Source organism: Alexandromys fortis, unplaced genomic scaffold (genome assembly GCF_014885135.2).
Source record: "Alexandromys fortis isolate MF-2015 unplaced genomic scaffold, M_Fortis_MF-2015_v1.1 scaffold_31, whole genome shotgun sequence".
In the NCBI taxonomy this organism is placed as follows: Eukaryota; Metazoa; Chordata; class Mammalia; order Rodentia; family Cricetidae; genus Alexandromys; species Alexandromys fortis.
The window spans coordinates 12,503,882-12,531,803 of record NW_026067974.1 but is presented as its reverse complement, the minus strand read 5'-3'; the positions used below and the strand labels follow the sequence as shown (position 1 = coordinate 12,531,803).

The window sequence follows — 27,922 nt, the reverse complement described above, 5'->3', positions numbered from 1 at the left end:
CGGAGTGAGACTAAGGACGCAGGAAATGACCTTGAGGGAGAAGGATTAGCTTTCTCCAGCTGCCGGCACAAAGCGAGGCAAGAAAGGGGCTTAAACAACGGAACTGTGCTGTGTCTTAGCTCTGGAGTTAAGGCCTGGGTGAGCATGGTGTCACGGGGTTGGCAGTGGCAGTGGTGCCTTCTCTTCTTACTTATTCTTTTCTTTAATTAATTAATTCATAGGCAGGGGCTGGTGTACCCTAGGTTTGTCCTCAAACTCCCTATGTAGCTAAGAATAACCTTGAGCTTCTCGTCCCTCCAAGTGCTGGGCTCACAGGCATGTGCTATCGATGCTCGATCTATGTAGTATTGGGGGTTGAACCTAGGACTTCCCTTATGCAGGGCAAATAACTCTATCCTGAGCTACAGACCAACCTTTTACTCTTTTTTTAAAAAAAAAAAAAAAACATTTTATTATGTAGCCCAGGATGACTTCCAACTCCTGATCTCCTGCCTAAGCCTCCACTAAAGCTGGGATAACAGGTGTGTGTTACACCCAGGCTCAGGATCAATTTCTTCTGAAATAGCCTTGTTCAAATTTCTTTGTCTTATAAAGACAGTATTTGAGTTGGGTGGTGGTGGTGCATGTCTTTAATCCCAGTACTTGAGAGGCAGAGGCAGGTGGATCTCTGTGAGTTTGAGACCAGCCTGGTCTACAGAGTTCCAAGAAGATCCCTGCCTGGAATTAAAACAGTCTTTTGTCCAAACGCGGTCACATTCTGCTATACTTAAGGTTAGTGCTTCAACATGAATGGAAAAAGTTTGCCCAGTTCATCTGTGACTAGAGAGATGGACTCAGCCATACTTTCCCCAAACTGGGGTTGCTCAAGTCTGAGGAGAACAGGCACTGACCAGGAAGTCTCCCAGTGAAGATGAGGCAGGAAACACACATATATGTACACACACATATGCACATGTATAAACACACACATACACATATGAATGTGCACATATACACACACGCACAGGTCAGTGTAAATACACGCACACATACATGTGAACACATATGTGTGAATTCACACACATATGCACACATGTGTGAATGCACACACGCTCACACATACATATGCACATGCACACACCAGGAAGGAAGTGAATATTACAAGTTTTGTCTGAGAACTGGAATTTGGCATCCAGCTCCTGAATAGAAATAGAAGCAGACAAGTGAGAGAAAGTACTGAGAAATGAGTTAGGAAGGAGACGTTATCTGGAAAATGGGGACGATTGCCTGAAAGAGGACATGCGAGTCCAGTTTGGGGCGGTGTGCGGATGCTGCATCCAGCAGACCCAGGTCAGTAGGGGCATCTTAAGCCATGTGGGACAGGGGTAGGGATGTCTCTGCAGGCTGTCACTACCGGTGAATGTCACCTGCTAGGTAAAGGGCACAAGATGGGCTTCTGCCACAGGGCTGTTGTGTCTCCAGCAAGATCTGCATGCCCGTCTGTCACAGGATTGTCAGTTTCTGCCTCGAGGCTGAGAACAGGACAATGGCTTCCCAAAACATGACTCCGCTCCTCTGCTCTGTTTCCCAGTGCCACCTCGTCCCCTAGACCCCTCTTCCTCTCCGAGATTCGCTCTCAGATCCTGTGTGCCATGGGCCTCTCAGTGTACAATCATTTCCGACTGTCTTACCAGTGCCGCTGTATTTTAATGCTACTCTGCCGAAAACAGACCACCCTCTTGACATTTTGAATGTTCCCTCTTGACATTTTGGCTGAGAGGTGTGTTTGGAAGTCAGGTAGGGTCACCTGGCACACCCACCAGCGTCTCCAGATCTCAATCCGCTCAGTCATCACACGTCTGTCTTCCTCTCTCTATCTGCTCAGGTATGAAGCGGCCACTGAGCCCATCACCCTCAGGTGAGAAGGAGCCCCCCACAACTGCAGCATCTGAGTGCCCCCCTCACTCTCCAGAATCGTCGAAGCCTAAGCGGGAAAGGAAACGCCCTTCCTACACCCTCTGCGACGTCTGCAACGTCCAGCTGAACTCTGCGGCCCAGGCCCAGGTGCATTGTGGGGGACGCGCCCACCAGCGGAGGCTTCGGCAGCTCAGCCTGGGCAAGACCTCTGCAGGGCCAGGTCAGTGAGGAGTGGCGCTGAGCTTGGCACCCTGGGTCCCCTTAAGGAACCCTGAGTCTGTGGCTTCCCTGATACCGTCAGGGGCTGTAGCTTGGTGGCATGCCGCCTAACCTGCATGTGATCTGGGCTCAGCACTGCAAAAGCAAAGAAAGTTTTGTTTTGCTTCTGCACAGCTTTCTATGGGATCTCTTGGGATGTGGAAGTCTTGAAGTCTCCTTCCCCCCCCCCCTCCCCAGACAGGGTTTTTCCTGTGTAACAGTCCTAGATGTCCTGGAACTCACTCTGCAGACCAGGCTGGCCTTGAACTCACAGAAATCCACCTGCCTCTGCCTGGGAGCGCTAGGATTAAAGGCGTGCACCACCACTGCCCAGGTGAGGTCTCTTCTTGAGGTCTCTTCAGTTCTAGGAGCTCTCCCTGTGGGTGGCGTTTGTGATTAGGACATTCAGAACATTTCTCCAGCCTGGAGCTTCCAGGCGAGGACAGCCTTCGAGACAATGGCCTGACCTTCGGGGTCTTCCAAACTCCTGCTTTTCAGGCAGGGGTCAGCCCGGTGCACAGCGCTCCAATCTAGGAACAACAGGAGCTGTTCTTTCCGTGGCAGCCAGACTCCCAGCCAGGATTTCTGCCTCTCCCTAGCTGGGGTGACTTTGTAGGGGTTTAGCTGCCAGTGCTGGAGGGGCAGCTGGCTGCAGTGCAGTGTTCTGGGGGAGATGGGTGAATGCTTCGGTGAGAGTGATGCCTGCTGACAGGCACATGGGGTCACGAGCTGCAGGCTGCCAGGGAGGACAGATCCACACGCAGGCCTAGGAGGGAGAGACAGGGGGCATTGGTACCCAGATTCTGGAGGTGGTTTCAAGAAACCCATTTTGCAGCCCAGCTGGGTGGTTTTGCCAGAGGCTGCCCTGAACCTTGAGAGCTCCTAATCGTTGGCTGACATTTATACAGCGTCTCCTTAGCATGATGGGAGTTGAGACACGCTCCCAGGGGCACAAAGACCTAGGAGCTTGACAGGTGAGGGGCGTTTCAGGCAGAGGTCACATCCACAGCAAGTGACAGGAAGATCGGCAGTGGGGATTAGCGCTTCCAAGGAGGCACTTAGAGTTGGACTCCCCCCAAGACTGTGACTGAGTGATCTGATGGATCAATATTTCTGTAGGACAGGGCTTGTTTCAAAGGTCATTCATCTATGCTGGGTAGATGGTACATGCCTGTAATCGGGATGCTGAGGCAGGATGGCTATACATTCAAGGCCAGCCTGGATCACATAGCAAGGTTGTCTTTTAACAAGTCACATATTTATTCATTAAATATATCTACTTATCTATTGAGATTCAAGCTGATGTAACGGGGGCTCACTTTTTTGTTGTTGTCCAAGACAGGGTTTCTCTGTGTAGCCCTGGCTGTCCTGGAACTTGCATTGTAGACCAGGCTGGGCTTGAACTTGGAGATCCACCTGCTACCTGCTTCTGTGCTGGGATTAAAGGCGTGTGCTGGAGGAAGAGGAGGGTGCTCACATTTTTAATACTTTCAAATGGGGGGGGAGCTGTCTAAATCACCCTACAGAAAAGATGAATTTATTCTCAGGTTGCACTAGACCTTGTAGAGGTGATGGTGGGGAGTGTCAAGAGCATCCAGGAGAAAGCTGAGCTTGTTGACACATGCTAGTAAGCCCAGGTATTTGGAGGTAGAGGCAAGAGGATCTCAAGTTCAAGGGTAGCCTGGGCTAGAGAGTGAGTTCGAAGCAGCCTAGGCAACTTAGTGAAATCCTGTCTCCATGTTAAAAGTAGCAAAGGTTAGGGATATAGTTCACAGGTAGAGCACTTGCCTAGCCTGCTAGAGGTTCTGAGTTCAATCCCCAGTACCAGAGAAAAATGAAAAGGGGTCGGGGGAAGAAGAGGTAACAGTGAGTGGGCTGATGTGGGATGTCAGGAAAGCTCAAGAGCCTTGAACTGGATCCTGAAAGGGAAAGGGTCTCACAGGCAGGGCCACCGCAGGAGCTAGTACAGGGACCAAAAACTCCTGGCCTTGCTGGCCAGCGGAGCTTTGTGCCCGGTATGGGCCGAGGTTGGTTGAGGTAAGCTGGCAATTCCTGCAGGGGCCTTCCCACCAGGTTAGCCTTTGACCTTTGCTTCAGAGGTAATGGACTTCACAGTGACACTGTGGGCAGGAGTATTTACTGTTTCAGGTGTCCCCAGCAGAGGACAAGAGTGAAACTTAGAGGTGCACGGTAAAGAAAGAAATTGGGTAGGAAAACAGTTTCTGTAGGTTCTCGTGTAGCTGAGCCATCAAGGTTTGGTGATGGGTGGGCTTTAGGGATTAAGGAGGAGGGAAGAGACTGGGTGACTTCAGCTAGGCAGGCTCCTGGAGAGAAGGAGAAAAGGGCAGTTCAGTTCTAGAAAGAGCTACTGTGGGGGGAAGAGGGTCAGTGTTGGTGGGGTTGGTTTGGGAGTCACCAAGAAATGCGATGCCTAGCACCCCACTCCAGACTAGTAGATTTTAGCCCAGTTAAGTCACCATGTATCCAGGGTGTGTCAAGAAATCAGAGACCCTAGGCTAGCCCAGTGCAAGGTGCTGAGATACCCTCAGATGGATGCTTGGTGCCTGCCCCTGGGCACTTACAGCTGGGCAGGGGAGGCCGATATGGAACCAGCCCTTCCCATTAGCCATGCTGAGAGGTATGGCCAGCGTCGTGGGAGCAGAAGGGAATGACAGCTGGGTTTAGGGCCAGGACTCCAGGCCTCATGTTTCTAGGAATCCTGTTATTCAGAAGCTCCGGCGGGAGAAGCTGCCACCTCCAGTGGCCTGGTTCATTCTGGGACTTCCCTGGGCCATAGGGAGATGCTAGCTAGCAGCCACTCAAGTCAGTAGGGAGGAGAAGCACAGGGCTTTGAATCCTGCTGAAAACTGTTCCCAGCCCCCGGTGTGGGATCAGGCTGCGGCTACTGAAGCTCCCTAGGGAAATGGAGAGATTCCCACCTGATTCAAGGACCCTTGGTGGGGGCGGGGGTGGGAGGTGGGAGGTGGGGGGAGTGCGGTCTGCGAGGATCTCTCAACAAGCTCTTAGTTCCTATGCACTCACGGTCTGGGATGCCACACCACATAAGGAGACCAGAGGTCCTTGTCTCACGTAGCCAGAGCTGCCACTTTGATTAGGGTCCTCTGGGGCTAGAGGCTTCCCTAGTGACTGGCAGTCACAGGCAGTGAAGCCAGGACCCTCTCTTGCTCTCCTTCCTAAGGGGGAGGGGGGGGACACAGGGAGGTGGGAGGAGCTAATGAGGTAGGCATGCCCCTTTCCTCCTTGAGCTTCCTCTCTGGCTCAGGTCAGAGGCCACTTCCTTAGCCATGACCAGCTGCAGGGGTTCTCACCATCACACTTGGGTTCCGTATCTCCATCTCCACCTCTGGGCACTCCCCCAAGGCTTCACATCTGCCTCACCTGTCTGCCACCCAGGAAGCCGAATGTGTCTTGGGCTATCCTTCACTGGCTTACCCTGACCTCAGGGGATGTGGGCACCAGGGGAACCTCCATCAGTGAGACTGAAGCCAGTGACACTGCACACGCACACAGACCCCACCCTAAACTACTCTTCAACACCTGCAGACACGAAGGCGCAGGCGCAGCTTTCGGGCTCCAGCCCAGATGTTGAGGTAGCACAGTGAGTTGTCAGGACACCTGGGTGAGAAGCTGTGACCTTCCAGTGCCCCAGAGAGCATTAGAGAGAGCCGAACTGTTCACAAAACAGGTCAACATCCGGCAGGCGGCCCCGATCCCGACCCTACAGATGACGATGTTCAGTTCTCATTCTGCACAGGACTATGGGGGCTCAGAGAGAAAAATAGCCAAAGCCAGCTAGCTGGGTCTTGATCCCAAGTGTCTGACTCTCAATCCTATCTCGCACTCGGGCCCTGGCGGAAGAGAGCGGCCAATGCACGTGAAGAGAAGTTGAGCTGGTTGGTCATGGTGGCATATGCCTGCTATCCCAGCATTTGGGAGACAAGGACAAGAGGGTTCCTGGGAGTTCAAGGTCTGGTAGATGTAGAGCATTTCAGGTTAGCTAAGGCCTTGGAGAGAGAGAGAGAGAGAGAGAGAGAGAGAGAGAGAGAGAGAACCATGAAGCAGGTTGGCCTGAGAAAATAGGTCCAGCAAGACAATTATTATACAGGTGCTCATGACAACATTTCTGTTCTGTGTTCCCTCAGCTTAAAGTGGGGAACCAGGCCCCCCAGTATGGTGGTCATACATGCCTTTAACCCCAGCACTCAGGAGGCAGAGACAAGTAGAGCTATCTGTGAGTACAAGGCCTGCCTGGTCTATGCAGTGAGTTCTAAGACAGCCAGGGTTACATAGTGAGACTTTATTTCAAAAGAAATACATAAAAGGAAGGAAGGAAGGAAGGAAGGAAGGAAGGAAGGAAGGAAGGAAGGAAGGAAGGAAGGAAGGAAGGGAACCACTAGCCGTCTCCTGGCCCTCTAGATGGTTAAGGAAGGGTAGCGTCCTAAAGTCAGCCACTTCCTCTCTGACTCTGGGTAGAGTTAATGGCACTATCCAATCTAGAATGAGCCCAGGCCCTTTTCCTTATCATCCATTGTGCCACGGTAACAGAAACCTGAAGGGACAGGAAGGGACTTCAGAAATGCCTTGAGCTCTGGTTTACTGAGGTGGCTAGAGGAACCCTGGAGGGAGAATGTGAGACAGACACTGGGAGGGACAGGCAGACAGAGATGGGTCAGATTAAGACAGAGATGACTGCAGTTATGGCCTTGAGAGTGGAGACTTCCGCACTCCCCAGCCCTCTTTCTCCTCTCCAACTTTGATCTTTGAAGCCTCTGGCTGTACCCTGAGCCCTGGAAATCAAAGACTTGGGTTATGCCTGAGTCACTGGCTTGATGAGCCTTCCTCACCCACTGCTCCCCACAGATGGATTAATTTCAGTCCCCCCAGGAGGCTCTGGAAGCCCTCCCCCTTGCCCCTCCCATCTCTCTGGGTTGCTGATTCCTCTTCACTGAGGTACCTTCCCCCTCCTAATCCCCCCACCCCCGCCCGTTTCCAGCCCCATCATCCTGAGGCCTTCAGGTGCAAGTTTCAAAGAAATAGTATTCCCCTCCAGACCACCAAGCCCAGCTACTGCCTCTGACTTCACCCTCCTTTGGTGGCAGGTGACAGAAATATCCTACATTCTCCCGAGACAGCCAAAACATCCTCTTCCCCCAGGTGAGACCTGCCCCCCTTCCAGACCACCCAGAGAGGCCAGGCTGTCTGGGTAGAGAATTAGGGGGCTTAGTTTAGATCTCTGCTTGGAAGAAGGCAGAACTTCCGTGTGTGTCTCTGGGTGGGTTCATTAACTCTGGGCTTGAGTTTCTTTTCTTTACCCACACAGACAACTCCTTACCCCTCAGAGCCCCTTCCTGCCGCCGTCAATTCTTCCCTGGGCTTGCTTTGTGGGGCAGATATTGGCTGGACATTGTCTGATGGAGAGAGGATGCTGAATTGGTGCCCCCCCATTCCACCCCCCCCTGCACTGGGCACAGACAGGGTTTGGAATTTGAGACTGGATCCAAGCTGTGGCTTGATTATCTCCCCTTTTCCAATGCCCCCCACCCTTGCCCCGTTCTGCCAGGCACAGCCACCAGGTGCTCAGGTGAGTAGGGTGTCAGTTATCAGCACCTGGAGGGGGAAAAGGAAGGAGCAAGTGGCAGCAGAGAGAAGGGATGGGATTCCCCCCAGCCCCACCCCACCCCCAGCTGCCAGGTGTCAGCAGTTCTAGCTGCTCAGACAGACTATTCCCCACTTCCATCCTGACATTGCAGAGGTAACAGATCTAAGGGGCTAACCTGGGCTCCCCCCTCCCCACCTCAGTGGCAACCCCTCTGTGACACTTCTCTGAGCCTGTTTCCCCTTCAGGAAAAGCAGGTAAATGTGAGGGGAAGGCCAGGAGAGGAAACAGGGTGTGCAGTAGGTCATCGGCAAGGCCAGCAGTTGGGGAACCTTTTTGTTGTGTTGGGGTGTGGTTTGGGGGGGGGGGGGGGTTGTACCTCTGTCCCTGGAGGTTTCTGTGGACAAAGCCAGTCTTTTGTCTCAGCACAAGAAGCGCTAGGCCGGGACCCTGGGGCACAGGAGGGGGTGAGTAGACCGCACTCCTCTGTCTCCTCTGTCCCAGGTTTCCACATTCCCGCACACTCCTGCAGCCTGGCAAAGATCACACCCTGCTCAGTCCCCACAGTCGGTCGGTCGGTCGGGGCTCAGAAACGAGGGAGTGCTCACTCCTTTGCTGGCAAAGGGAAGCAGGGCTTTCCAGCCTAACTGGGAGGCCCTCCCCCAAGCCCTCCCCTCCTGTCCCTCACATCCCCCTTCCCTCTGTCACTCTGGCTGGATTTCATTTGCTCCTGCCCTGCGTGCTGCTCAGTGCTGTCTCCAAAGGCTGAGAATGCTCTTGGGTAAGTGCTGAGGTCACCTGAGCTGGGGTGTGGGCACTGGGCTCAGAGGCTTCCAGGAATGGGTGGTCATCTCCCCTTCCCCACCCACATTTTCCCTGCTGCTGTTGGCCCCCAGAGGTTATCTGCTGGGGACCCAAAGTCAGTAGACTTCCCGACCTTACCCCAGTCCTACTAGCCTGGACTGTGGCTGAGACAAAGGATAAAGCAGAGGAGGGACAGCTGGAGAGTGTGCCCTGAGACTCAGGGTGCTGTGCATCCAGGTAAATGTGTGGTGAGAACCTGAGCTAAAGACTCCTTATAGGAAATCTTCCCTTCCCTCCTCTAAGGGCCAAGGGAGGAGAGGCACTGGATGGGGCTAAAGAGCTGTTACCTCCTCTGTGGAGAGAGACAGAGAAGACAAGATGGGGCAGGAAGCGCCTAGCTGAGAGGTAGCCTCTACACCGGGGTCAGACCAGTGCCCTCCCACCCTGCTTTACCTGTGTCCCTGCACCCTACCTGCCTCCCCACACAGGGTCTCACCTGGTCTTTTGTTTTCGTTTCTCTCCCCAACTGCCCACCCAGCTCCCACAAACTCCTGCCGCAGTCCAGGCTGGGTTTGAACTTACTCTGTAGCCTAGGATGGATTTAAACTCACCATCTTGTCTCAACCTCCAAAGCTCCCCCAGAGACAAAGGTCTGGAGGCAAGGGGTCTAAGGGGGCATAGTGGGGTTCTCTAGCTACTGGGTTTGGAGTTGCTCTAGCTTGGCCAGCGTCTGAAGGAAGCATCAGCACACTGTAGACATCCTGGAAGTGAGAGAGAAGGTTCTGGTGAATGTGGGGAGAAACCCTTGGCCTGGCAGTACCTAGAATCCTGCTGGGGAGTGGCATGGGCAAGCATTGGGTCTCAGTTCAATCTGTCCCCCACCTCCGTTGCCACTTATCAGCCCCTCCCCATCTTTGACCCTTCCTCTGGATTTCCGTTTTTCTTTGCAGGTTAAAAAAAAATTATGAGCACGTATCCATTCTGCATACTAACGGGTTTCATCGTGACATTTTCATGCGTGCTGTGTGTGTGCTGGTTCTTTCTACATCACTCTGTAGTCCACTCCTGCCTCCCTTCCACTTCCACGTTCTGTTGTTCTGTTCTTTCTTGGCGAGTCAATGAGTTTCATTAAGGTTGCTTGCTGGAGCATGCATACAGGAGAGGTTATTTACAGGCCTGTGGGTGCCTTACCCATGGCTATACCACCAGAGAAAATGCCTCTCCCTGCCCGAGGAAGCACTAACCGCTTGTAGACCCCCAGGGAGGTGGAGGGCCTCACGAGCCCCTCCTGAGTTTTTGTTTTCTGTGTCATAGAAATACCATCGTTATTTTTATGTGTGCATGCGTGTGCACATATGCGTGCTTCTGGGAGGTCTCTGCCTCTGCCCTGCGGCTGGGAGTGAAATGAGAGGGGAAGGAGATTGTTGGGTCGCATGATCACGTGAGAGTCAGATGCATCTGGTTTTCTAAGGACGTGTGTGCACGCGCTTGTCCTGGGTATCTATCTCAGGGTGTTTGCAGCTTTCTGTGCCAAGGTGCGTGCCGCTCACTCAGCTCATGCTTATGCTAACTCTGGTGGTCCAGAGATGTCTTTAAGGGTCTGTGTCCATTGATCTGTTGATCATGCCCATCCGTGTGTACGTGCAAGCTCACGGCTGGGTCCCTGAGAGCATGTGCGTCGCTGCATGAGCATCATGTACGTTGGACATGGCTTCACTGTGGGGAGATGTATGTGCCTCTGGGCCTGGCATCTGTGTCTAGCTCTATCCGTGTGGGTGCCTGCGGATCTCAGGGTGGGCATTGATCTTTTCCAATTATGGCCCAACTGCAAAATGTGTTTTCCTTGGATCCTCTCTGTTGAGTGGCAGCCAGGGTGATGTTTTTCCACAAGATGCCTGCTCTCCTGTTCCTGAATTCTAACGAAACATCCCCGGGGGCTAAGGACAGCTGTCTAGATGGTATCAGTTTGGCCTTCAGCTTCCCAGGTTCGACACACAGTCTTTGGTTGAAAAGATATTAGTGTTTTCATTTTGGTGTGCTCATCTTGCTGCAGGATAGGGTGGGGACACTCAGGTTCTAGGAATTATGGGAAGGATCTATCACCTGATCTTGGTCTTGCATTTGTCTCCCATTCTCACATCTTGTGGGTGGTGGGAAGGATAAAATGTTGGAATTGCAGGTTGTTGGGAAGAAAAGATGAGGGAGGAGGCCATTTTAACCCCCTAGCAGGTGCCCAAGGTCAAGCTGCTACCCGTGTTTGCTTGAGCAGGTGCATGCACGGGCAAAAACACACACACAGTCTCTCTCTCTCTCACACACACACACACACATGCACATACACACATACAGAACTTGCTTTTTAAAATTCTTTTTCTCAAGCTTTTGTGACACTTGTTTAGAGGTCAGGTGCTATTGCCCTATCTGGGGTCCACACATGAAGAAGTTATTGGCCTGGGGATGTACCTCAGCTTGTAGAGTGCTTGCCTAACATGCAGGGACCCCTGGTTTTGAGCTCCAGCGTGCACAGGGCTGGATGTGGTGGACACACCTGTAATCAGGGGCTAGAAGTAGGTGAATAAGTTGTTCAAAGTCATCCTTTTTGTAGCGTGTTTGAGACCAGCCTGGTTTACACGTGAGACCCTGTCTCAAAGAGAGAAAAAGAAAAGCGAAGCTGTTTGTCTTTCCTGCCCTTGGGGAACACACAGGAGGGAAGGAAGACAGGGAGCGAAATGGTGTGAAGTAACAGAACCAGAACCGTGGACGGGGTGGGCTGGAGGGAACAAGCAGGGGCACTGATGGAAAAGGGTGGGACTTCCTGCGTGAAAACATTCAGTTGCAGACACACAGAGAATTCCTGCCCCACAGGGAATTGCCTCAGACAGGGGGCCAGATGCCAGCCCAGCTGTGGAGATCAGAGTAGCCGAGGGGCTGTCTGAGATGATCTCAAGGGGTGATGGGAGAGCTAATCAAGGAGAGAAGACTGGGAATTCTAGGCTCAGGGGGGAAAATTACAGGGGATGAGGGTGCCTGGAGTGTTTGGGGACCTGGGTTCAATCTCCAGAGAGACAGAGACGGAGAGAGAGAGAGAGAGAGAGAGAGAGAGAGAGAGAGAGAGAGAGAGAGAGAGAGAGAGAGAACACAGAAACAACTTCAGCAGCTTTATGACATAGCCTTTTTGGAGGTGGTTGAACAGACAGGAATACTAAAACTACAGGGCCATTCAGAGGCTGGGGAAGTCTTGGCTCTTGGCAAGGTGTTTGACTTAAGCAGTAAGGTCCCACTGAGGAGGCAAAAGCAAGGGAGTCTCACATCTGGATCAGCGTGAGCTGGCTGCTCTCTGGCTGTAGAGGAACAGGCAGAATCAGAGGCTCCTTCAGTGACCAGTGCAAGAAGGTGAGAGCCGGGCCTGGGCCTAGCAGGGCTGCTGGAGCGAGAGGCGAGGCAGCCTGCCCTTTGCAGTGTGGCCTGTGGCAGCAGGAAGAGGAGAGTTTGGACTGTACCTCCACTGCCTGCTGCTTGAGAAACCTTAGGGCGCAACTTAGCCCGTAGTCTCAGTTTCCCTACCCACAGACAGTAATAATCTCGGTCTCCTTGCGGAATCATGTAGGCTCTTAACCCAGGGCCTGGCTTGGTTTCCACTGACTGGATAAGCTGTAGTTGCTGCTGCTGCTGGTGCTGCTATTTCACAGGAAAGGACAAATATCACATCTCTACAAGGTACAGCTGGCATGTCTGATCCAACCGGACAAGACCTTCTGATCTCAGAGACGCATCTCGGTCTCATGTCTATGGGAAGGTAGAGGCAACCAGCTGGTTGTATTCTGTCTGCAGCCCATCTACAGTCTGTCCTCACTCTGCTGCCTGTTCCTGGGCTGCCTTTCCTAGGACCACACGCCAGTATTCATATGTGTGAGCCAGCACCTGTGTGTGTGCGTGTAGGGACAGATGTCCCAGGGAAACGCAGATGGCCTTGGGATGCTTGGCTCCATATTGACTTCCTTCTGATCATACAGGTGTCTATGGACTTTGAGGACAACATCCTGTGGGTTAGGAATCAGTCTGTGCTGTAGCCCTGGCTCAGCTACAAAACACTCAGGAGCCCTGAGAATCACATCTGTCTTTGGGATTCAGTTTGGGCTAAAAAGTCTCTACTGTGTTCTAAGATGCTACAGCAGTCATAGTCCATCAGTCCCTTCCTTGTCCTGGATAGAGGGAGGCCTTAGAGGGAGATGGGTTCCATTACCTCTTCTGACTGTGGCTCACTGCTAACTTTCCACACTCTCCGTCCTTGTGGACAGAGTAGTCTCTATCCCCACCCCCAACATCTCTCCCTTCCTTCTTTCACCTCCAGTCTCCGATGGCAGAGCTGGAATAAACTTTCAAAGCTAAGTTGGATGGATGGTCCCCCTTGGCTTGGTGGGTTGGCCCTCATTCGCCAGCTTCTCTGTCTAGGGAGTTGCCGTGTGGGCAAGGGAAGCAGGGGACCATGAGCGTTTAAGGGGTTCCTAGGTCCTCTGCCCTGAGAGCAGGCATGGTGCCCCCTGGGAAGAAGCCCACTGGAGAGGCCTCTAACTCCAACAAGAAGTACAAGCAAAACTTCAGTGAGCGGTGGAAGAAGGAGTTTCCCTGATTGGACTCTGCCTATGAGCGGAAGCTGATGCTCCTCCCTCTAGAGTGTCGCCAGGCCCTGGTGTGCAACAAGCATGCCAAAGCTGGGAATACCGTCACAGTGGGCACTGACACTTCCAGCACAGTGCCCCGCTGCCTCACGTCACCTCAGGAGCTCACCACCAGACGCTGGCAGACAGCCAGGGTCAGCCTACTCTGGAAGGCCCTACTGAAGGCAGAGGGACCTATCCCAGCCTGACAACCACTCCCGCCACTGGGGCCATCAAGATGGAGGCCGACTTGGTCAAAGAAGATGTGCCTGTTGACCCATGTTCTGCCCTGCTCGAGCTGCAGAGGCTCAACCTGTGTCAGGCCCAGAGCATGGCGAACACTGCAGCCCCAGGAGGGTGAGGGATATGCAGGTGGGTGGTAGCCGGAGGTAAGGGGAAGACCAAGGGTGAGGGAGGCATCGAGCCGCCCGGGAAAGCTCCAGCATGCCAGGCCCCTGGGTAGGAACCAACACACTCCATTCATACCTCCACTATGTCGAACCTTCACCAGCGGCTGCCTGCGTGCCTGGCACTGCGCCCGCCCCCTTGAGTACACCCGTGAAGAAGCCAGACCTGGCACCTGTCACTGGGTGAATGCAGTCACACTTCCCACTCCCTGGGACAGAGGTTGTAAACTGGTGATAAAAATTCAGCTGGGCGTGGGGGCACACAGTTTTAATCCCAGTGCTTGGGAGGCAGAGGCAGGAAGGATCTCTGTGAGTTTGAGGCCAGCCTAGTCTACAAGGTGAATTGAATTCTAAGACAGCTAGGGCTGTTATAAAGAGAAACCCTCTCTCAAGAACAAAACAAGCCAGCTGGGTGGTGGTAGCGCACACCTTTAATCCCAGTGCTTAGGAGGCAGAGACAGGTAGATCTCTGTGAATTCGAGGCCAGCCTCGTCTACAAAGCGAGTTTCAGGACAGGTTCCAAAGCTACAGAGACACTCTGTCTCAATAAATAAATAAATAAAACAAAAACAAACCAAAACCAATACAAAACAAAAAATTCAGAAATAGATGTGGCAGGCCGGGCGGTGGTGGCGCACGCCTTTAATCCCAGCTCTCCGGAGGCAGAGGCAGGCGGATCTCTGTGAGTTCGAGACCAGCCTGGTCTACAGAGCTAGTTCCAGGACAGGCTCCAAAACCACAGAGAAACCCTGTCTCGAAAAACCAAAAAAAAAAAAAAAAAAAAAAAATAGATGTGGCAGATGCCTGTAATCCTAGCACTTGGGAGAATAAGGCAGGAGGATCAGAAGTTCAAGGTCATCTTTAGCTACACAGCGAACTTGAGGCCAGACTAGAATACATTTTTTAAAAAAATCAGGAGATGATAAAGGTCTGGCTTTGTGATATCCGCTGGGAAAGGAAGTCTTCTTGCTTCCAGGGCAGGGCAGTGTATAGTCCGGAACCTGGACTCTCCAGACATTTCTCACTTTTATCCCTGATCCCCCTTCAAGCTATGAACCACCCATGTCACCCCTAGAGCTGTGGATCCTAGGTTCAGCCGTGTGAGTTTTGTGGTCGGGGTGGAGATTGGATTCATTCTACAGAGACGAACAGCACAGAGCTGGGACCCTTGAGATGGCCAGGAATTGCTAGTGACTGTGTCTGTTAGTGAGCACCTGAGCTAGCAAATAAAGGGAGAGGCATGCCCTCCCTGCAGGAATAAAGCAGACTGGGGCAAGCCTGCAAAGACCACCAGAAAAACAAGGCAGCAACAATCCATGCTTCTTGGCCTCCTTTACAGTTCACAAATCACTTCATATTCATCAATGCAATAATGAAGATTTAGGGAGATGAGGGCAGGCAGGTATGAGAGCCCAGAAAACTGGAGCTCAGACAGGTAAATTTGCCCAGGGTAGCACAATCCGTAATCAGCAAAGAGTCTGCCTGGCCCCAACATTGTACTCATCCAACAACCTTGCATTGCTGCCCCTGCAGCGTGGAGGACAAGCCTGACTCCATCCTTTTTACTCCCTAGGCTGTCCAGGGTGACTGTTGCCAGTGTCTTGCACACAGAGGCTTATCAGCATCTGAAGGCATCCCCATAGGGGCTGGTGTTAGAAGAGACCAGGGACTGGGCCGAGTCCCATGCTTTGTCCCTGTTTGCCACTTTGGTGTCCCCATGTGATGGCCATCCTGCTACCACTTTCTTGGGCAGTGTAGAGGTCCAGGAGGGTGAGGTTATCACTTGCCAACTCCTGGACATCCTACAGGTTTTTGGCATATCTGCACCCAAATTGGCCTGGCCGCCCAATGACCTACTGGGGAGTGTCAGCCTACAGCTCAGGGTCACTTGCCCACTGCCCATGGATCTTCACTGTCTCCCTGGCCCAACCGACCCTAAACCCCTTGTCTATTTGAGTGAGTATGAGAGCGTATTGGAGGCCTCATTCCGTCTGAATGGTGACCCTAGTTCCCACGTGGTCCCTGAGCTCCATGCAGCCTTGGACCTTGCAGCTACTGACTTGGCGGGTCCTCGGCCAGTACATTGGTCGTCCCTGTTGACTGTTGTGGAAGTAGTGGCTAAGGCCTGGCTTTGCTTGGTGCTCACCTTGGGAGCCACTGTCCTGGCCTCCGGGACCACTGCTGCCCTGGCCTCGGCCATGCGCCAGTTCATAGTTCATCTTCGTAGCCTTCACCCGCTGCTCTACGCTCTGCCTTCAATGCAGAAGCTTGTCCTGGTCCTGCAGCATGAAGATCAGGACCTGGTCTTGCTGCAGATGGTGGTGATGGCAGCCTTAATTTTGCAGCAAGCACAGTGTGTCCCCGGGGGCCTATCTCCAGGCTTCCTGCAGGAACTGGCAGTCTCTGAGCCTGCCCAGTGGCAGGCAGATGGCAAAAACTGCACCTACCATGGTGTGGAGTTGCTGGGCGATTCAGAGGCTTCGTTGCGAGGTTTGGAACGCCTCCAGCAAGCTTTTTCTGGACCCATAGGCGCGCGTAGGGGCTGTTATTCCCTGGTTGCTCGCTGGATGCAGTGGCTGTGTTGGCAATAATCTTCGAGTCCTGCCTCTACCCGGAAGAATGGGGTGCACTCGATGAGGGCGTTATGTGGGTACTGCTGCTGGGCACTGGTGAACCAGTGTGCTGGGCGAGTTCGTGTTCTTCAAGGGCATGGTGACCAGCCTCGGGCCCCTCTGCCCACGTGCCCTGTGAGCCAAGCTGGCCGTGTGTGTATTCCGAGCTGTACGGAAATCTTTCCCGACTTCGCAGCCCTAGCTAGCCTTGGTGCTGCCCGCGTGCACTGGGCTGCTGGACAGGGTGGGCCGCAGGCGGCCACAAGCCACGGTGGTGGGGACAGAGCAGGGCCCCAGGCAGGCCATGGCGGCCACGTGGTGAAGATGGCAGTGGCTGTGCCCTGGCTGTATGAGTTTGATTGTGCACTGGCCATAGAGTATTTAGAAAGTAGATGGAGGGAGGGACTTCCGGGGTGGCCTCCCCTCCTCTTAGCCTGCAGAGGGTGGAAATTGAAGGGATCGCAGATACAACTTTACCCATCCACACTACACTCAAGCTGACCTATTAACCCCTCTGTCCCCTGCTCTTCACCAAACCAGACCCCTGGCCGGTGAGGGAAGAGGAGCCTGGGCAAGTGGTAGAGGTGCTAGGTAGGGCCTGGACAGTTCCAGTCCCATCTGTCCTTTCAGAATTTGCTTGTCCTCCTTTGAACCCTCCCCTCAGGTTTTGGTTGGAGGAAAGAAGGTTGGGCTTTAGGAACTGGGGGAACAGAGGTGAACAACGGCTTGCAGAGAATTTCCTCGCCCGTTGCTTTGCAGTGTCTCTTTTCCTAAGAGATTGTAAACCAGAGGACAGTGCTTGTTTCTGACCATAGCACAGTGCTAGCTGTGCAGAGACTAATAGGCCAGTGCACAGTGATTCCAGGGAGGTAGTGGTACCCTCTGTCCCTCTCCCCCTCCCATCTGCTGTCTGCTGGCTTTTCTGTACATGACTGTGTTTATAGGCATTTTATAGGCATACATCTACAGATGCTAAACAAGCCAATCTTATGTTTCAGAGGGTTAACACCCAAGAATTAAAAAGGACTTCTTTTGGTTTTGCAATTACAGGACTCAAGAAAGTCTCCAATAACTTGCATTGATATCTTTGTTTTTTTTCTTCCCTTCCTTAAAGTCTGATTTGTCGGTTCACAGCCCTTTCTTGCCTTTGCTTTACACTGTTAAGAGCAAAGACTGCAAAACCACAGTGTTGTTCCTGGGTGTCCTGAGGATTGATTTGGGGTCTCACCAGAACTAGAGACCCAAACTTTCAGAATGCTGTGGGTTTTTTTCTTTTTAAATTTGTGGGAGTTCTTAGATTTATTTTGTATGTATGAGTGCTTTGCCTGCATATATGTATGGGCGCCATGTGTTTGCCTGGAGCCTGCAGAGGTCGGAAGCAGGCATTGGGTCTGCTGGAACTGAAGTTACAGCTGTGAGCTGCCATGTGGGTGCTGAGAATCAAACCCAGGTCCTGTAGAATGGCCAGTGCTCTTAACCACTGAGTCATCTCTCCAGCCCCGTGCCATGGGTTTGTTCTCATCCCTTCTGTGAGTGGTGTGGAGCCTGAAGTGAGGGGGGGACAATCAATGAGAGGAGAGGGGGCTGGCCTTTCCCTATATTCCCTGAGTTTGGTGCTTTGAGATAAAGTATGGCATACTGTCACCATGGTGGTGTGTGTGTGTCAACCCTGACTCCTCTGACCCCTCTCTTGCCTGAACTTCCTTTGGGTGTCTAGTTGGGTCACTGTGCTGACCCTGTCTGTGAAAGAGGGTTGCTCTTCTGCCTAGGACACTTGAGCTGTAGACTCCGTGACTCTGGTTCAGCTGGAGCAGTTATAAAGAGGGAGCCAGGACTTTCTGTCCTGGCTGTAAAAGCCTTTCATTCTGGCAGCAGAGGTGGGAGAGAGCTCTCTGGCTTCTCATTTCAGACCCTGCCCTTCTTCCTCCTGCAGCAGGCCCAGCCTCCAGCACCCCCAGCCCCCTGCTGGCCTCCCTGACCCTGCCCACCCGGCCTCTGCAAACCCCGTTGGACTTCAAGCACTTGCTCGCCTTCCACATCAATGGCACCACCCCGCTCAGTCTCTTCCCCAACTTCAGCACGGTAGGGGCTGGGCAGAAGGGTGGGGACATATGCGGGCGGGAGGGGGGCAGGGGGACAAGGAAGGTGATTCAGCTGGCCCTAGGTGCTGCCAAATAGGACCCGGAACCCAGCTGTCTCTTGGCTAGAAATGAAGACAATGTCTTTCCTACCCTACCATCACAACTGTCCAGAGATGATTTTGGGGGGGGGGGTGATCCAGGTGTGTCAGTGTGCACTTGGGTTGTGGCTTTGATTTTCAAGTTAAAGATTATTTTATTATTTCTCTATGTGATTATGGGTTTGAGTCAATGTATGTTCACACGTGTGGGTTCACATGCCTGTGTATGCATAGCAGCCAGAAGAGGTCATTGCATGTCCTCTATGACCTCTCCCTGAACCTGGAGCTCCTGTTTTCCCAGCAAGGCTGAAGATCAGCTAAGCGCCAACAATCCTCCTGCCTCTATCCCCATTGGAGCTGTGATTACATATTTCCTAGGGCACCTGGTTGGCTGTGTGGGTACTGGGATTCGAACTCCAGTCCTCACGACTGCACAAGCAAGTGCTTTGAACTGCGGAGCTATCACTCCAGACCTAATGTCTTTGTGTTGGAGTTTGTGTTTCTGGAGGTCTGTGTGTTATCGGTGGGTGCAAATTTGTGTATTGTTTGTGACGGCTTTTGTATGTGTGTGGAGGGGATTGTATGTAATATGTGTGCATGTGAATCTGAGGGGTTTGGATATCTTTATACCTTCTCTAATGTGCTTGGCATGTATGTGATTTAGGTGACTGAGAGCCCATTCATGGTTGTATAGTATCTATGTGTCTAAGAGCATCTTTCTGCTTGTCTGTGAGTCTGTAAGTGCCTTCAAACTCATGTGCTTGGTATCTGTATATTTCTCTGCATGCACTCAGGTGTGTGTGTGAGCATGCGCTCATGTATGGGTGTGTAGGACAAATGTTAGGAGTACTCCATGGGGTTTGAGGAGCAGGACACCTTTTAATTCTGAAAATCAGATGCAATCATAGATGAACTCCATGCCATCCTCAGGAAACTGTCACATGCCCTCCCAATAACCTGGAGGAGTCTCCCTCTTTTTGTCACTTCCAGGTTTGAACAGAGGTCCTGAGGAGTATGAGACACTCGGGCATGGGCCTAGGGGCTTGGGGCCTTACTGTCGCTTACAGATCTGTTCACTGAGCAAAGGCGTAGTCTCTCAAAGACTGGTGCTGAGACCACCCACTAAGGTCCTGATGCCGGGTCTGCTCTCCCTTGGGCACTGTCCAGGCTGGAACCTCTGTTTTCAGAGCAGTCGCTAGAGCATGTTCTCCCCTCTGCCGCTGGTTTCTTCCCGTGGGAAGGTTTGGAAAGTTCTTTTTGACTAACTAAGACACCTTCTGGTTTGATTCCAACAACCCAAGCCCCTAAAGCACAGCATGGTGGTACTACCTTCAATGCCAGCACGCTGGAGAGTAAGGCAGAAGGAACAACCTGGGCTACACCAGCGAGTTAAAGGCCAGCCTGAGCTATGTTGTGAGACTCTGTTTCAAAAACAAAACAAAATAAAACACCCCCCCCCAAAACTAAGGCCCCTGAGAAAAGACATAGAAACCGAGATGCTGAGGCGGCTTGGAACATAGCTCAACTGGTAGAGTGCTTGCCTGGCAGGCGCAAAGCTCTGAGCTTGATTCTCAGCACCACACAAATCGGGAGGCACAGGCCTTAATTCCCAGCACTTGGGAGGTAAAGGCAGGAGGGACTATTTTAAGGTCATCCTCAGCTACAAAGTGAGTTCAAGACCAGCCTAGACTACTTGAGACTCTATCTCAAAAGGAAAACAGAAAAGAAAGAAAGAAAATTACATGAGGTCGCATACCTATAATCCCAACACTCGGAAGCAGGGGCAGGAAGACGGTGCGCCCAAGGCCAGTCTGAGCTGGATTAGACTTTGCCTCAAATAAATAAAAATGAGAAAGAGAACAAAAAAAAAAAAAAGGAAAGAATATACAAAATTTACAATTAGGCCGGGCAGTGGTGGCACACGCCTTTAATCCCAGCACTCGGGAGGCAGAGGCAGGCGGGTCTCTGTGAGTTCGAGACCAGCCTGGTCTGCAAGAGCTAGTTCCAGGACAGGCTCCAAATCCACAGAGAAACCCTGTCTCGAAAAACCAAAAAAAAAAAAAAAATTACAATTAGGAAAAGTAAGAAAACACTCAAGTTTATATTTGAAAACACTCAAAGGGACAGTCCTGCTACTTGAGGGACCTCAGGTCTCCCTGTGCTGTCCTGCTTGGCCACTCGCCTCCCTGGCCATGACTGTCATCCTCCTTAGCAGACATCAGAGTCTGGGACAGTGGCAGAGCTAGTGAGGTAGGGGTTCTTGCCCTCACCAGCAGGTTCAGACACAAAAACTGGGTTGGAATGAAGGAAATTCCACAAAAAGAATCCTTGTCCCTTCCCTGCTATGGTCTGTGATCACTCTTTGTCCCGATGCTGTGCCCCTTTAAAAAGAGAAACCAAAACCCAAAAACTAAGACCAGAAAGGGCAGCAAGAGACGTCAAGGTGATCTCGTGAGAGTCAGGCCACGGCTCTAGGCATTCAGGTCACCCTGGGCCATCCCCCTTGCCGCCTGACAGATCTGGTCTGTACCCAGACAAGGGTACAGCCACAGGGCAGGAGAGGTCTGGTAGACTGAGCACATTTGGAACTGCACCATTCCGGAGCATGCAGCAGGAACTTGCCCTTTGTTCCCCCTCACAGATGGACCCTGTCCAGAAAGCTGTCATCAGTCACACATTCGGGGTCCCCTCCCCTCTGAAGAAGAAGCTGTTCATCTCCTGTAACATCTGTCACCTGAGGTTCAACTCAGCGGTGAGAGGGAGTCATGGAAACGGAGGTTGGAGGGAGCTGGGTCTCTTCGGGCTGCTGGAGAGGGGCTGTGCTCTGATACCCCATCCTCTGCTGACTCCTCCCTTTCTCAGACCCCTCCTGCCCACATGTAGCCTACTGGGATTCCATTTACCTCCCCTCTGCTTTGCATCCACCTTTTGGATGTCCCGGGGGCCATAGTGCGAGTTTCTCGTCTTGAACTGAGATGTTTATAGCATGTATTCTCCCCAGCGTCCTTTGCGGGGAGGTGGTGGAACTTACTATAGAAACCAGGCTGGCCTTGAACTCACGAGACCCACCTGCCACTGCCTCCCTGCTGGGATGAAAGGTGCACACCACTATACCCAGCGTCGGTGAGTTTTGTTTTTGTTGAGACAGCCTCACTATGTGGCTGTCCTGGAACTCGCTCTGTAGACCAGGCTGGCCTCGAACTCATAGAGATCCACCTGCCTCTGCCTCCCTAGTGCTGGGATTAAAGATGTACATGACTATACTTTGTCATCTTAATGGACTCCCATGATGCCTCTGTGAGAGGTACAGAGGCACAATTTCCATCTCCACTTTTCTGAGGAGGACACAGTCTCAGAGTGGATAAATAGTTTGCCTGAAGACACAACTGGGAAATAAATAGCATTGCTAGGATTTGAACCCAGTCCCGGCTGACCCTGAGGTCTGCATACTCGTCCCATAGCCTATCCTGGGGGAGAGGAGGATCTTTACTGTGGAACTTGGGTTAGTTGTCAAAACCACTGTGGACTGTAGCCAAAGAGTTCAAGGAAGGGCAGTGGAGGCTTGTCTTTCCCACCTTTGGGAGACAGGAGTTGAGAAGCACAAGTAGAGACTCCTAGTGAAGTAGAGAGGATGCCAATAGTCCAGCTGTGGTGTTTTCTCCAGATGCTTACGTCACATCATTCCATAAAAAGTAGGCAAAGAGAATTTCTGGAAGGAACATGTCTCCATACCTTGGCCCTGGCAGAATGGCTGGGCCAATTGCAAATGTTCAATTTCAAAAAATATCAAAGGAATGAATGTTTTTGGAGTACATAAGCCCAAAATATGAGTACTGCTGTGCTTTCCATATGTGTACCCCTGAACATTCAGGAGTTCCGACTTTATAAACTAGACTAGCAGTTCATATCCCATTTAGCTTAAAGCTTAAAGCCGGACACAGTGGTGCACACCTGTGATGCCAGCGCTTGGGAGGCTGAGGCAGAAGGATTGTGAGTGAAAGCCAGCCTGAACCACACAATTCACTTCAAGAATATTCTGTATATGTAGGCAGACACTAAGGGAATCACTTGGTCAACGTCTCTGGGCTCAACCCTTCTGGATGTGGGAACACACAGTAGAAGCAAACAGGGCCAGAGATGTGGCCTAGTGGAGGGTGGAGGGCATGGCCTAGGACCCATGAGACTTTGTGTTCAATTCCCAGTTCAGAACACACACACACACACACACACACACACACACACACACACACACTGGGTGAGAAAGTTCAGTGAGGTGCTGTGACCGACCTAAAGAAGCATAGCTTACAAGGCAGAGGCCGCCTGCATTGGGGCATCTGTGAGGACACACTCGGTAAACCTCCGGACCAGATGCATGTGGCGACGACTGTGACACTGACTTCACTTGTTGTGCCCAAGCTTTGTGCCCCTTTAACCCCATATCCCTCTGTTTAACCTCATTCCCGAATGAGGCATGTGACCTCCCCTCCCTTTTCCAGAACCAGGCTGAAGCTCATTACAAGGGTCACAGACATGCCAGAAAACTCAAGGCTGTCGAGGCTGCCAAGAGCAAGCAGAGACCTCGAAACCTGACCCCAAATGGGACAGTGGCATCTTCAGCCTCACCTCCAGCCAGTGGAGGCGCCGGAAGCCCGCAGAGCAAAGGTCAGTCCTGAACCCAAGTCCCCACATTGAGGCTAGCTTCTGACAGTGGCTTACGTGACTGGCTCGTCACCATCCTTCTTTCTCTTTCGTAAAACTTGGGCTGTCTTTGCTGTTGTTACTGTGTTATTTTTCTTTGTGTGTGTGTGCATGCATGTGTGTCTGTATGTGTGGGTGCCCATGGACCATAGAAGCCAAAAGAGGGTATAAGATCCCCTGGAGCTGGAGTACAAGTGGTTGTGAGGGGCCTCGCGTGGGTGCTAGGGATCAAATTCCAGCTGCTGCAAGAGTTGCTCTTCTGACTGCTGAGCCATCTCTCCAGCCTTTCACCATCTTTTTTTTTTAATATTTATTTATTATGTATACAATATTCTGTCTGTGTGTATGCCTGCAGGCCAGAAGAGAGCATTACAGATGGTCATGAGCCACCATGTGGTTGCTGGGAATTGAACTCAGGACCTGTGGAAGAGCAGGCAATGCTCTTAACCTCTGAGCCATCTCTCCAGCCTTTCACCATCTTTCTGGCTGGGAAATTATTCTGTATATACCCGTACGGGCAGACACCTACTGTCCCCTGACATTCCTTAGGCTCAATCTGGACCAGGTTACAAGCTGCCAAGCACTCCTAGCCTGAATTAGGATCCTTCCCAACTATGATCTGTGTTAGTTCCCTAAGTCTGGCAGAACAAATGGCTACGAAGTAGGTGGCCAAAATAGTAGGAGTATGTTCTCCACAATCCAGAGCTCAGCAGTCTGCAATCAAATATTGGATACATGTGTTATTTGTTTTTTTTCCCCCCGGGTGCTAGAGGGAGAAGCCCCCGTTTCTCGGCTGATGGGCACCACTGTCCTCCACACTCCTTATAGACCAAGGAAGGAAAGTTCTGAGTCTGCTGGGCTATGCATTGAGTCCAAGGCTAGCTTAGGTTGCATAAGACTCTGTCTCAGAAAATAAAGGACAGGGGGCTGGCTGTGTAGCTCAGTGGGTAGAGTGTTTACATACCACATGGGCAATCCTGGGTTTGATCCCAGCACCAACACTAAACCAGGCATAGTGGCACAAATCCATGATCACAGAACTTGGGAGGTGAAGGCAGGAGGATTAGAAGTTCAAGGAAATCCTCAGCTACATAGTGAGTTCATAACCAGCCTGAGATACATGAGACATGACCAAACAAAAACAAAACCAAAAAATGCCAACACCGATTTGTGCATGAGTTTACATGTAGTAGCTCTTTGTTTTCACTGCTGTGTTACTGGACTGCATGTGTATACCACCATTCTCCTGTGTGATGGACTCACAATCTCCAGGTTGATACTATTATGAGTGACAGTTTATAAACACTCTAGCACACTTTCTGGTGACTTCTGCTTACTTAATACTGAGGCGCTAGAATGTCAGGGCATCCTGCTTCTTCCAGTTTGATGGATTTTTATATGGGGAAACTGAGGCCCACGTTTGCCTAGAGAGATGGTGGCGAGGTGGGCCTAGATTTCAGTGTTAGCTTTCCTTCCGGCAGGGAGCCTCCCACCCTCCCGCACCATCTCCACCGCGGTGCTGAGCCTCGGGGGCTGGACTCTCCCCATATGTCCCATCTCCTTGCAGACTCTGTATCTCCTCCTCACGGCTCTTCACTTCAGCTACCTCCGACCTCAGACACATCAGTCAGAGAGCCGGCCCACTCAGACCCCTTGGATGCCGCTGCTTCCTCTTCCTCTTCTTCCTCTTCCTGTCCACCCTGCTCCCCGGATCCTGGCACGGAAGCACCAGGGCCTGAGCCAGCAGAAGTGGCTGTGGGGAGTGGGGTGAATGGGGAAGGCAGGAGCGAAAAGGGGTGCCTCTACTGCCCGACTTGTAAAGTGACAGTAAACTCGGCCTCACAGCTTCAGGCTCACAACACAGGTCAGTGCTTCCCAGGACCCATGGCATCCATGGCTGGGTGACAGGAACCCTACCCACTGTTACTACACAGGCATTTCTGGGTCTCTTGATCCCAAGGGAGGGGGCATCAGGAAGAGAAGTCTCAGCAACCAGAACTGAAGATTGCTAAGGACTATCCTGCTCCATTCTCCTTGGATCAACACAAAAGGAAGGGACTTTAGCTCAGATGCCTATAAGGCCTTCTTCCTTGGAGATGTCCACAGGAAGCCATAGACAAGCCAGAGATGCTGGGAAGGGAAGCCCACGTGGTTGGGGGGGGCCTGTTATATGTAGAGCAAGGTTTGCGAGGGGCAACCAGCTAACCTAGTTTGGTGCTGTGGTCTCCTTTCTGTACTGACAGACTTGTCGTCTTTCCTTCCAGGAGCCAAGCACCGATGGATGGTGGAAGGCCACCAAGGGGCTCCCCGAAGGGGCCGGGGCCGTCCTGTGTCCCAGGGAGGGGCTGGACACAAGACAAAGAAAGTGCTAGGAAATCGCGGGGGCCGGCAGGGACCTAGCCCTCCCTTCCAGTGTGCTCTCTGTCAGCTCCAGGTCAATTCGGAGACCCAACTCAAGCAGGTAGGAGAAGGAAGGCCAGGGTTGGGTGGGCATCAGAGCAAGGGACGAAGGGTTGATGCACACTCATGGATGGATGTGGCAGGGCAAGCTGGTTGCCTAGGGCTGCCCCATCAAGAGAACCCATCGTGAGTGTTGAATGTGAGATCTGTGTTAGAGGAACGCTAATAATCTGGACAACAGAGTAATTTTGGGTTCTGTGGCCTTCCTCCTCTCACCCCCGTCCTGTCTGTCTGTCAGCACATGAACAGCCGGAGGCACAAAGACCGCTTGGCCGGGAAGTCCCCCAAGCCCTCCAGCCAGCACAGCAAACTGCAGAAACAGGCAGCTTTGGCTGTGAGTGCCCTCAAGGTACCTGTCTCTAGGCAATAGTCTACTAGGGAGAGTGGGAGGAAGGGCCAGCTCAAAGACTTGGGGTGTGGCAGGAAGGTGTTGGCACTGCAGCTGCCTGGGCAGGGACAGGGTTAGGGTTGGGGTTGGGCTATGACCACAGGAATTTCCGGTGGGTGGGGTGGGCTACGACCATAATATGAGAGGCAAAAGCCAGGAGTGGATGTGCTGATTCTAGGGACCATCTCTTCCTCCCCCTCCCAGTGTCCTGGCTCTGCCTGTCCTGAGGTTGTCCATCTGCTGGGCAGGAAGACAGGTGGCATAGCAAGCCCTCTGGAATGGCCGTTTGGGGGTGGGAAGGAGGCGGTTAGACTTGGAACTCCAAAAGTCATGTCCCTGAGGCAGAAAAGCTCCTGGATGTAGCCCAGGGAGGGGGTGGGCTTCTCTGGTATTGGAGACCCTGTCCATTTCTCTCTCTCTCTCTCTCTCTTTTTTTTGTAGTCTAAATTGGCCTTGCAGAAGCAACTCACCAAGACACTGGCAGCCCGCTTCCTGCCCAGTCCGCTGCCCACCACAGCTGCTGCCATCTGTGCCCTGCCGGGGCCCCTGGCCCTCCGGCCTGCCACAACAACAGCGGCTACCCTCTTCCCAGCTCCTGTCCTGGGCCCAGCTCTGTTCCGTACCCCAGCGGGAGCTGTCCGCACTGCTGCAGGGCCCATACTTTTCGCTCCCTATTAGTGGTCCCAGGATGGCCACATCCTATCTCTTCCTGGCAGGCACTTGTCTCCACATCCCAGAGACTGCCTTTTGCAGTTTCTGGGTTCCCACCTAACCAGGGGTAGCTGCTTCTCAGTCCGACTGGGGTGTTTCCAGTCCCCTGGGCCTGACGACCATCACTGTCCTCCTTTCCTGGGCTAGTCCTGGGCTTCCTGCATCTCCGGCTCCACGAATCCCAAAGATCTATGCAAAATCACAGCCCCAGCCACATGGTGCTCTCGTACCCCAACCCCAACCAGACTTACACAGTGCAGACTCCACATCTCAGCCCCCACAAGCCAGTCTCTCCTGCCATGTTCTAGGGCCCTCTGAACAGCCACTGGAGCTAGGGTATCACAGGGGTGTGGGTGGGAACCTAACGGCCGTGTTTACCATGGGGTAGTCAGGTGGGGTGGTGCTCGCCTATAATCCTGGCATCTGGATCATGAGTTCAGTCAGTTTGGGCCATATAGCTAGATACTGTCTCAAAACAAGCCTGGAGAAGAGGCCCCCAAAGTCCTTCAAAGGAAGGTGCTGTGAAAATGGGGCAGAGTTGCGGGGAAGCTCCAGCTCCTCTGTAGGGGTGAGGCTAGAAGGTGAGACAGGTGTCAGGCTGGACCTGACTGTGTAGCCCCAGCTGGTCTGAAACTCTGTAGACCAGGCTTTTCGAGATCCACCTGCCTCTGCCTCTGCCTCAAGTGGCCCTGGCTTTAGTGGAAGTGACCTGTCTTACCACTCTGGTCCTTCTTAACCTTTCGGTGGTTCTGCTGGAGCCCCTCTTCTAAGGAAGGCTCTGGGTCTCCCTTAGCCTAGGGATTGTCCACTCCGGACTGGGGTCCAGTCTCTCCAACTGTGGAGCTCGGGGCTGGTACACAGTCCTTTATGCCCTCAAGATCCACCTTCATGTTGCCAAAGCCAGTGCCACTACCCCACTCACTAGGGGACTTCGCCAGTATCTACTTGTATCTTTTTTTTTTTGGAAAACTATTTCCAATGGGACAAGAAAAGGGTTCGGGCCGGGCGATGGTGGCGCACGCCTTTAATCCCAGCACTCGGGAGGCAGAGGCAGGCGGATCTCTGTGAGTTCGAGACCAGCCTGGTCTACAGAGCTAGTTCCAGGACAGGCTCCAAAGCCACAGAGAAACCCTGTCTCGAAAANGGCAGGCGGATCTCTGTGAGTTCGAGACCAGCCTGGTCTACAGAGCTAGTTCCAGGACAGGCTCCAAAGCCACAGAGAAACCCTGTCTCG

At 52.5% G+C, this 27,922-nt stretch overlaps 1 protein-coding gene across 1 annotated transcript; it reads left to right on the top strand.

Annotated features, from left to right (window-relative positions):
* Positions 1–4: 4 nt before the first annotated feature.
* Znf385c (zinc finger protein 385C) lies at positions 5–27,809 on the top strand. Its single transcript, XM_050156836.1, has 9 exons — positions 5–138; positions 1,865–2,116; positions 18,186–18,334; positions 21,073–21,183; positions 22,928–23,093; positions 24,697–24,993; positions 25,394–25,590; positions 25,828–25,938; positions 26,419–27,809. Exons 2-9 carry the CDS (start codon positions 1,867–1,869, stop codon positions 26,653–26,655), a joined length of 1,518 nt encoding a protein of 505 aa, XP_050012793.1. The 5' UTR covers positions 5–138; positions 1,865–1,866; the 3' UTR covers positions 26,656–27,809.
* Positions 27,810–27,922: the final 113 nt, after the last annotated feature.

Coding starts and splice junctions, on each gene's coding strand:
- Znf385c (XM_050156836.1), top strand. CDS start 1,867: ATGAAGCGGCCACTGAGCCCATCACCCTCAGGTGAGAAGGAGCCCCCC. Junction 25,591..25,827: donor CGGAGACCCAACTCAAGCAG/GTAGGAGAAGGA, acceptor TCTGTCTGTCAG/CACATGAACAGCCGGAGGCA. Junction 25,939..26,418: donor TGGCTGTGAGTGCCCTCAAG/GTACCTGTCTCT, acceptor TTTTTTTTGTAG/TCTAAATTGGCCTTGCAGAA.